The sequence below is a fragment of the Centruroides vittatus genome, unplaced genomic scaffold (genome assembly GCF_030686945.1).
Source record: "Centruroides vittatus isolate TY-2023 unplaced genomic scaffold, ASM3068694v2 contig_1032, whole genome shotgun sequence".
NCBI classification, from domain to species: domain Eukaryota; kingdom Metazoa; phylum Arthropoda; class Arachnida; order Scorpiones; family Buthidae; genus Centruroides; species Centruroides vittatus.
In genome coordinates, this window is record NW_027120670.1 from 271278 (window position 1) to 281492 (window position 10215).

Genomic DNA, 10215 nt, shown 5'->3' on the forward strand with positions numbered 1-10215 from the left:
GCAGCTGTAGTTATTAGTGCAAATATGGTTCGTTCATTTAGAGTTATTTGTAGCACGGATTAAGTACACTAAATATATCAAAATATTATTGTTTTTAAATTTTATTTATTTATAAATATTTAGAATAATTTAAAAATGTTTCAGATCGGTATTTATGTATTACAGTAGAGCGTCGATAAGTGGAACCAATTGACGGCCGGATGGCCGAGCGGTAAAGGTGGCAGCCTACCGCTCTGGGGGACCCGGGATCGAATCCGAACGGGTCGAATAATCCCCAGGAATTTTTCGGGGGGTGGTCCGTTCGGATATGTCGGGCCCCGTCCCTCACCACCCGGTCGCCCCATTGTGGGCCTGGCCGAACCCATAATGGGCCTACTAAAAGAGGCCCTCTTAGTGCCCACAGGGCGGAAAGAGTTAAAAAAAAAAAAAAAAAAAAAAAAAAAAAAAAAGTGGAACCAATTGGGGACTGGGGTCCTTCCAGTTAATGATTTGTTCCAGTTTCCGACTTTGTACGAAAAAATACATTAACCTGTCCGATGTTCAAATTTTTCTCCGTTGCGTATCGCTTCCTGTTGAATTTTTCTCCGTTGCGTGTCGCTTCGTGTTGAATTTTCGTCGATTTTAAGCCTAACGAAAATTTTTATAATAATCATCGAGGCTATCGTATCGTTAAAAATTATTTCTGCATTTTGTACAAACAAAATAAATATATTAAAGAATATAAAAAACATGAAAATTATACTTTAGAAGTAAATTTAGTATCAAAAACATTCGATTCAGCACGACACAGTCCGACTGAAAATCGTTCCACTTTCCGGCCATTCCACTTACCGACGTTCCACTTATCGACGCTCTACTGTAATAACACTTTTAAATCTATATTTGAGAAAGATTTTAATTTGAATATAATTTATGAACGCTCTATTGTCTGCTCAATTTCTTTTATTTGAACGTATTTTGTTGCTCGAAGCAAACTGAACGGATTCGAATCGTATCGATTATGTTTTCGAACATTCTGATATGTATATAATAATCATAGTTATGTTATAAATAGAAATAGCATTTTAAAGCATGATTTAAACAATTAATTGTATAGTTATGAGATTTATTTCGGGTGTTCATATCAAGTTTCTACGACATATTAAGGTAACTTATGTATTGTGACATCGAAGGCTATGGTCTGGCATTCTAAATTGCATGGTTCGTTGGATAAATGGGGAAAAGAGCATAGTACTGTAACAAAACAGTTTAAAAAGCAATTTAACATCGCTATAATATTAAAATAGTTTTGATAACTGAACTTTGCAATTGATGCCAAATAAATATGAATTATCAGAGATATATTTTAGAAAACACAATTGAAAAGAATACAAATAAGAAAATATTTCTAGTGTAAAATTGTAACTATATTATTGATGCCAATCAGTCAATAATTTTCTAAACACACTAACTGGACGATGTAACTATTGTAATTTTCTGGCGCTCCGGTTCATCACAATAAATTAAAAACGTTTTGGATAAAAAAAAATTAAAACGGTTACATATTTTAATATTCGTAATTCGCATTCTTTTATAAAATTTAAATTAAATAATAATATATTTTACTGTAAGAAAATATAGCTGAGGTCGGTCTAGCGCAGTGGTTCTTAACCTGGAGTGCGCGCACCCTTAGGGATGCGAGAGAGCATTTCCAGGGATGCAAGAGAAATTTCAAAAAAAAAAAAAAAAAAAAAAAAAAAGCTAATGCGCGTATGGAAATGGAATTTGAAAAACTAGATTAGAACAGTTCTGGTGTAAACAGTTAGAAGCCTATCCACAACTGGCAAAAGCAGCACTAGAGACACTTTTACCATTTGCCACCACCTACCATTGTGAACTAGGATTTTCAGCTCTTTTGCACATCAAAACAAAAGGCAGAAACCGCTTAAATGCATCTGATGACTTACGCGTGGCTCTCAAAAAAAGAGCCTCGTTTTAATAGAATTATTATGAATAAACAACAACAACCTAGCCATTAAAATTTAAATATTGCTTTTTATATTATATAGTAATATATAGGCCTATTGTAAATAAACATGGCATTTGTTTATGCAATAAATGTTTTTTCTTAGATAAAAAATATACACGCAATTTTTAAGGGGATGCAAGAGCTTATTTTCAGATTCAAGGGGGTTCTGACCACTAAAAAGGTTAAGAACCACTGGTCTAGCGGGACACAGCTACGCATGCAAGACCCCTGTCCGACGTGCGTAACTGTGTAAATTTGCGAAAGGTAACCACTTTCAACATCTTCTATGAAGCTGATATCAGCATTAGGCCTCTACGTTTATTGCTGTATTTCCAATAAACTATAGACCAGGGCTACTTTTACCACGCCAATCTATATTTGTACATTACACTAAATAGTTTTATGGCTTATCACGAATAAGCAAGATGACAAAGAAAGACAAAATCTAGGTATAAATAAGCAAGATAAATTTCGAGTCGGTTTTTAAGAAATCTATAAACATCGTTTAGTAATAAGGGGACAAACTACAATTATGTTTAATTGAATTAGCGTTTTGTAAATAAACATTAAATTTAACATTAGGTGTTAGGCCGTCGATACACCAGACAACACTTACACACGTAACTAGGAACGAGTTGAGTGTCCGTTGTCAGTCTGTCCTTCCTCAATCTCGAGAACAGTGATAGATAGGTGAACGTGAAGACGAGATACGGAAATCTTAGGGACAGGAGGCTCGGATTAACTATACAAAAACTTCCGCTTTCGGCCGTAAGTTATGTTATTTCAATTCGAAAATTTTCTCCTGAACGGAGTTAGATACACAACCGGCATGAGTTCATTGCTAACGAAAAAAGTATGATGTACAGAGCAAGATACTACTAAAGTGCATTGTGACGATATCATAATAAATAATTGCTCCTTCTGTATACGTAACAGCCGAGAAAGTAAAACGTTATAAAAATCAATAAATTCTTTAGAATTAAGCACAGAATTGCTACAGAGAACTTATCATATAAGAATACTTTTTTGATGGAAAAAGTACAGTGGAACCTCGCTTAACGAGCATAATCGTTCTAGGAGTCTTACTCGTAATGCGAAACACTCGTAATGCGAAACACTCGTTAAGCAAAACAATTTTTTCCATAGAAATTAATGTAAAATACGATAATGCGTTCCACGCCGAAAAAATGCTCAAATGTTTTATGTATAACGTTTATTCAAAAAAATTGTACAATATACACTGTTAAGGAGCGTGAATCATCATCATTTTTTTTCAAGCGCTGAATGAACCATCCTGGAATGAGAATTCGATTTGCAAAAACAAAAAAAAATCGCAGCTAATATGTTTGATAAACACTTCAAACGATATGCCAAATTCTTGGGTTATGTAAAGGCTATAATTAAATATTAGAAATTAATTAATTTGACTAGAGGTAGGCAGTTATGTTTCCATCTCGTATTAAACTTAATAATTATAATTCAAAGACAACATAATTATAAATAGTTAATTTTTAATTCAGACATTTCTAAAATTTAATTTGGAATCGGTCATTAAATTTAATGACCCAAGAATTTGACATATCGTTTGGCGTGTTTATTATATAACGGACTGTGGTTGTTAATGTTTATAAGTAATATGTGAACACAAGTTCGGAAAAATATGTGATCACAAGCGACACTAAGATGCTAGCGGAACGAGTGCTAAATACAGACTGATGGAGCAGGCGGCATGCGTAAAATTCGGGACTTCCCCTCTCCTCATCACTCGTTATGCGAAACATCGCTCGTTAAGCGAGGCAAACAGTTATAATTTGTTTTGCTCGTTATGCGAGGGGCTCGTTAAGCAAGGTTCTACTGTATTTTATTTTCAATTTTCTTATGAAAGGACGATTGGTCGTATGACAATCAACCTATCTATAATAGTATGATAAACGTAGTGAAGCATTTTACAACTTTTATTTTAGTCAGTTCCTATTGTTTTTACCCTTTTGTTTGCCAATTTTTCTGTTTTAGCAAGTTTTACCTTTTCAGTTTTACACCATCACTTGTTTCACCCCTACGTTTTTAAATACTTATTTATTCCGGCGATCACCATTAGATATTATTTTAGTTTTACTATTATTACACATTAAGGACTGATAAGGGACAAATTTGTCCGAAATGCATTTCCCTTCATAAAAACTAGAAAATAAAGTTTATCTTTTCTTGTAAATCTTCGTCCGATGGCGATAATTATGATTAATTATTTGTTATTAATTATCCTTTTTTAAAGGAATGTTTGGCGACCAGTAGCCTCAAAGGAAAGGTCAGTCGCCAAAAATGTAATGTCCTGAACACAATAAATGGTGGTTCCTTATTTTTGGGAAGGACTTTGTCTTCAAATAATTAATCATAATTATCGCCATCGGACGAAGATTTGCAGAAAAATTTTTAAAGTATCGTCACCAGGGGGTAGCTTTTCTCATCTACATTTTACCAGCGCCGATTTCGTTGTAGATAAAAGCCGAAACGACCCCAAGAAGGTATGATGGAAGAAGAATAGAAGACGTCCGTATATCACCAGTAACTGCTTTTTAAAAAATGTTTATATTTTTAATTACTTTACATTTGTGTTTTTTAAAGGAATGTTTGGCGACCAGTAGCCTCAAAGGAAAGGTCAGTCGCCAAAAATGTAATGTCCTGAACACAATAAATGGTGGTTCCTTATTTTTGGGAAGGACTTTGTCTTCAAATAATTAAGTTTATCTTTTCGTCATAAAAGTGTTCCTGCAGACGGACAACAGCGGGAATTTATGTCTACAATTTTTTCAAATTGCAGCCCAATAAATAATGTAAGTCTGTAGCTCGATTCAATTGGCTAGTGTCATATCTATGGGAACAATGCCATATTAACGTAATTTTTTGAGTAAAATTATCTATTATGTCATTATTATTTTCTGCTAAATCGGAATACACTAATTTATAATTTATTATCAAATAGTTTATATTAAATAAACCAAATTATAAATTTAAAATAATACATTTTATTTAATTATTAGGTATCATTATTATTCCCACAATGTATTATTAAGTATAATTAATTCTGTATTATATAATACAAATGGACAAATTAAGTATAATGGTAAGAGTGCATATTAATGGTAATATAATTTTTACATATGAGTATTCATTTTTTTTATATAAATTAGAATAAACAGCTTTAATTTATTTTGTACCAAATTACTAAATTTATTAACTCAAACAGAATTATGTCGAAGCTTTTAAAATTACTTTTGTGTTTCGGGGTAAAGAATGAAGTGGTAAGAACTTTCTTAAGTATCAAACGAATAAAGAATTACAATTATTATTATTATGGATTTATTTTCATGTTTGTCTAGGATGAACTCGATAGTTGCAGTGAACAAGATTTAAACGAAATATTCGAAAAAACTAAAACGTATAAAACTTTTCAAAATAAAATTCCAAAAGAGGAAGACGAAGATTCGTCAGAAGAAAATTCTGAAGTAACTACAATAAATAAACACGAAAAAACAATAAATGACCAAAGTCAGGAGCGTTTTACAATAATGAAAATTCCCATCTCACCGAATACATACGAAACATTGATCATTTCTGAAGATTTCAAACATTTCCAAGAAGGGAATAACCATGTTTCGAAGAAGACCAAAGAAAAAAAATCCAACGAAAACACAAATTTGCAAAAGGCCCCTTTTTCAGACGCTTCGGAAATTCCTAAAATTATACGATCGGCAAAAGATGATCTGAATATTCTTCGAAAACACTTTTTGTACGAATGGAATCAACGAGAACAACGTTACGTTCCCAGAGATACATCGACGATAGATTCTGAAGATTCTCTATCTGAAGGGCACAATGCTTTATACAAATACTTCGATGGAAATGTAACTTTAGAAAATACTTTTAATCAAATTACGGATAAAATATTTTCTGATATATTTCAAAAATGTAAAAAAATACAATCAGACAGAAATATTATTGAAGAAACTCATAAAGGAATGAAAAATGTTTTGATTTCTAGAATTAACCAAAATAAGAAAGTCGACGATAAATTGGATAATGATGTATTGAAAGAAATGGAATCGGTAGCGAGAACTATTATAACGAACAGATTAATTCGAGATGATAAACGATCCTTTGCAAATAACGATGATCAGCAACAATCTTTATCTTCTTTAGTTAAAACCTTTTTAAGAGAATATAGAAAAGTTGGAGAGAAAAATGAATCTTCCGTGACAAAAATAGGATCTAAAACCTTTCTGATAAAGATTCCTGAAGAATTGAATACGCCTCACGAAACTTTCCTAAATATATTATTTGAAAAGAAATCGAGTAAAAGGAATAAGAGTTAAATGATTAAAATATATAAATGATAATCCACTGTACAATACAAGTTATCTTCAATATGGAATATACATAACGCTTTCTTGGAGAGAAAGAGTAAATATGGTTTTGTTTAAATTATTTTCCATCTTCAAAACAATTCATAAATAAATTAATCTATAATTAAATTGATGTTTAGGAGTTAAATAGAAATTACGAACTGTATACAGACACTGTAAGATACGTATAACACTATAACACTGTAGATACGTTCCGTGTTATATGAATCCGTGTTGTACGAGCCCTTAAATATATGACTCAATCACAGCTCGGCACGTGTGCAGTTTAGAGGCTACGGCTGTTTGAAAGGTTTTCTTCCATAAAATTAATCGATTCTAGAATAATTTGACTCAACATTTCCAAATTACGTATAATTTTTTGGGAATAATCCATATAAATTATGCTATAAACAAAAAATTGTTAGATTACTTACCGAGTGTGCACCGTTCGAAGACGCCATTGCCTAAGCTTGTTTTCGTCGCGGAACGACTCATCGAACGGCGGATGCGTTTTCTGATAAGTTATTCTTTCTGCGAAGAATTCGCTGAACTTTGGAGACATCATTAATAGAAATATAATTTTTATGGCCGTTGAATAATACTGTAAATGTTTTTTTCACAAGAACTGTATAAAAATTTATCAATACTTTTCCGCCTAAACTCTCCGTATACAGGCCTGGCGCTGGACAGCGGCAAGTAGTTCGGTTGCTCGTCCACTATTGGTCCAGAATCGACCAATCCTGTCTCGCCACGAGTCGGCGATGACGTTTTACCGTGTTATACGAGTCTCTTTTAGCGTGTTATACGAACGCGATCGCAATTTTTTCGCCGTGTTATAGGAAACCATGTTATAGGGGGTCTACTGTATTTAGATTAATCTACAAGATACAATTTGGAATTTGTCAATAAAAAGTTTAATTCCAAACTTCCTACCGATAACTGATACATTACATCGCAGGGTGCGCTTTAATATAGTTGAATAAGCAAACCAATTGCATATTTTGTTTCAAATCTCCTCAAGACCTCGATTATCCACTAACTCCAGGTATATTTGGCACTTCATGCCTGACATTTCAGATACAGTAGATAACCGCGAGGTGCGTTAATCATTTTACTTATAAATGTATTAGGAATTGTATATTGATGATGATGAATGTGTTTGGTGTTATTAATTATTCTCCTATATTAAATAAATTTTTGCTGTTTTAATATTAATTTAGTAACGGAGTAAATCACTTCCGGATGTTCGTCTCTCTCAAATCCCTTCTCCGCTCGCTTGCTCCGAGTTGCTCATTCGGGACCGCTCGAATTTTCCCCCGAGAAAGGTATCTATGTTTTTCATTCGCCTGTCTCTCTAGGCGACGTCACGAGTGTCAGAAGAAACACCCTGGAACTCCATTGAAAAGAATGAGCAAATACTCAAAACTCACCCACAAAATAAAACACCTAGAATTATTACAGGAACGCACCCAGACATCATATAGGTTACTTGGTCCAAATGACCATTACCAAATAATAGTAGTAGCCTGCAAGCTAACAATTGAATTTTAAGGTGTGTTCTCGCGTGTCAATCAGTTTTAGTTTAACCAAAACGAATTCTATTGTTGTGTTTTCGTATCCTGTAATCGTTTAGCATCTTGGTCAAAGAAACTGATAGATAGTCCATAATACCGTTTGCCAACGGATAAACAAAGCATTCTTCAATAAACACAAAGCAAAAGTAATAACGAAAAATATAGCTAAATAACCTGTATTTGGTTCATGACCGGTTGAAGGTATAAGGCGGCTAGGCGACGGTTTCAGGTAGTATGTTTCTAATTAACCCTTCTTAAAAATACGTTAAAGGTTTGCGTACTGGTCTAATACATTTTTGTTGCTATAACGTTTTTGTAACACAAGTATTAAATAATCGAAATACGTACAAATAATCGGACACATGATTTTACCCCTTAGAGGGTCAGGAAAAGCCGTTTATCTATTCTCCAATTAACGGTCTTGGAGATGAGAGATATGAGTGATGAGAGTTTTCCAGTAAAATTTTTCTTTCTTCAGGAAAATTTTTAGGTGAGATTGAATTTGGCATCCTTTTTTAAATATAATATCTTGAAATTATTCGGTTATTTCGGCGGCAATAACACCATCCCTGCAGACCTTTTCTAGCATATTATTTCTTCGATTTTAAAAATTATAATTCGATAAATCAAAGACGGCACTAATTTCTGTTTCGTAACCATACATTTGGATTGGATTCATGGAGTAGGGCAAGATCGCCCCAACATTCATGAAATTTCATGAATCTTGGAGTGATCTGCCTCCCGTTCTGCGGGAAACTGACACCTATGTAGGTGCTAGACATGTAAAGAAAACCCGAAAACTCCATGTAGACAGTTCGTTAGTCAGGCTCGAATTAGCGAGTAACTTTCTTTACCGGAGTGGTTTGAACGCTTTTATAAAATTTTATGTTTTTAACCAGTGTTCAGTAGTTTTATTCATCCGGCCACCGTTGAGCAATTTCCAGTTGGTTTCCACATATAATAGGTAAATTATGCGAAAATGCATCAAAACATTAATTAAAAAGTTCTCTGGATCCGTTTTGAACGAGATTTTGATACAGTATTACGCATGTTATTTATAATAAAGCATTTTAATAACGTAAGCTGAATGATAAAATTTCAATAATTAATAAGCTAATATATAGTTGAAAATTATCATTTAATCAAAATAAGACGGATGATATTAGAATTTGCGATTACCAATTTATTTTTTAGGTGCAATTCGATTCAAATGATAAAATAATATTAGTGTTATCTGTCATTAATTTTATTGTTGTCATTCGGAATTATGTTTATATCAATAATCTTGATAATAATAAACCAATCGGGATTATTAAATAGATCTGAAGTAAGAAAATTAATATCACAAATCAAATTTTTTAAACGTTGTCAATATAATAAGAAAAAACTTAACAACATTAACTTATATTACATTAATCGTACAGTAAAAATCAACGAGCTAGAATATACTACATAGAGTGGCTGTAGCGGCACCACGTTTAAAGAAAAGTGAATACACGTCCACCATTTTCCTTTTAGTCAAGGTTGCGTGCCATTTGTGTTGTGTGATGGCAAGGAACTAGAATATCCTAACTCGTTGTGTATGAGTATTCAAAGGAAAGAAGTTTTAAAAAATTTTATCAATGCAGCTCCCAAACCAGCTTATCTAGTAACCATGGCTGAAGTAACTGCTCGCACAATGTGCAATTATATACAAAAATTATCGAATAATTTATATTTATTCCTGCAGTTTTATAGGTCTTTTTTTTTCGTCACCTCGTAACTTTTGTAACAAAAGTTACGAGATGACGAAAGGCTGTACGAGAAACGAACTTCAAAAACTCAAACTAATGCAAAGTTATTCAGACAAAATTTATTGTTGAATGAAGATTAACACTAAACTTTAGATTTAAAAAAAAAACCTATAAAACTGCAGGAATAAATATAAATTATTTGATAATTTTTGTATATAATTTCACATTGTGCGAGCAGTTACTTCAGCCATGGTTACTAGAAAATCTGGTTTGGGAGTTGCTAAATGTTATTCACCCTTCATTTTCGTTATAGAGACAACTGCTCCCGATAGGGCGGCGTTCCGATTGTCCGATAGGCCAAGATCTATGTTTATTTTGGGTAGGCAAAAGTAGCAAGAGTTGCGTTAGCGCGTATGCATTTTTAAGTGCTTTTATAGTGTTTTTAGTTATTTCAAATTTTATTTTTGAGTTTTTTGTAATATACGATTGTTGTATTCGGC

General features: G+C 32.9%; 1 protein-coding gene across 1 annotated transcript; it reads left to right on the forward strand.

Annotated features, from left to right (window-relative positions):
* The first annotated feature begins 5088 nt into the window (after positions 1 to 5088).
* On the forward strand, positions 5089 to 6554 carry LOC136990850 (uncharacterized). The gene is made up of 2 exons (XM_067289306.1): positions 5089 to 5307; positions 5386 to 6554. The coding sequence occupies exons 1-2, from the start codon at positions 5257 to 5259 to the stop codon at positions 6376 to 6378; spliced, it is 1044 nt and encodes a 347-aa protein (XP_067145407.1). The 5' UTR covers positions 5089 to 5256; the 3' UTR covers positions 6379 to 6554.
* The last annotated feature ends 3661 nt before the right edge of the window (positions 6555 to 10215 follow it).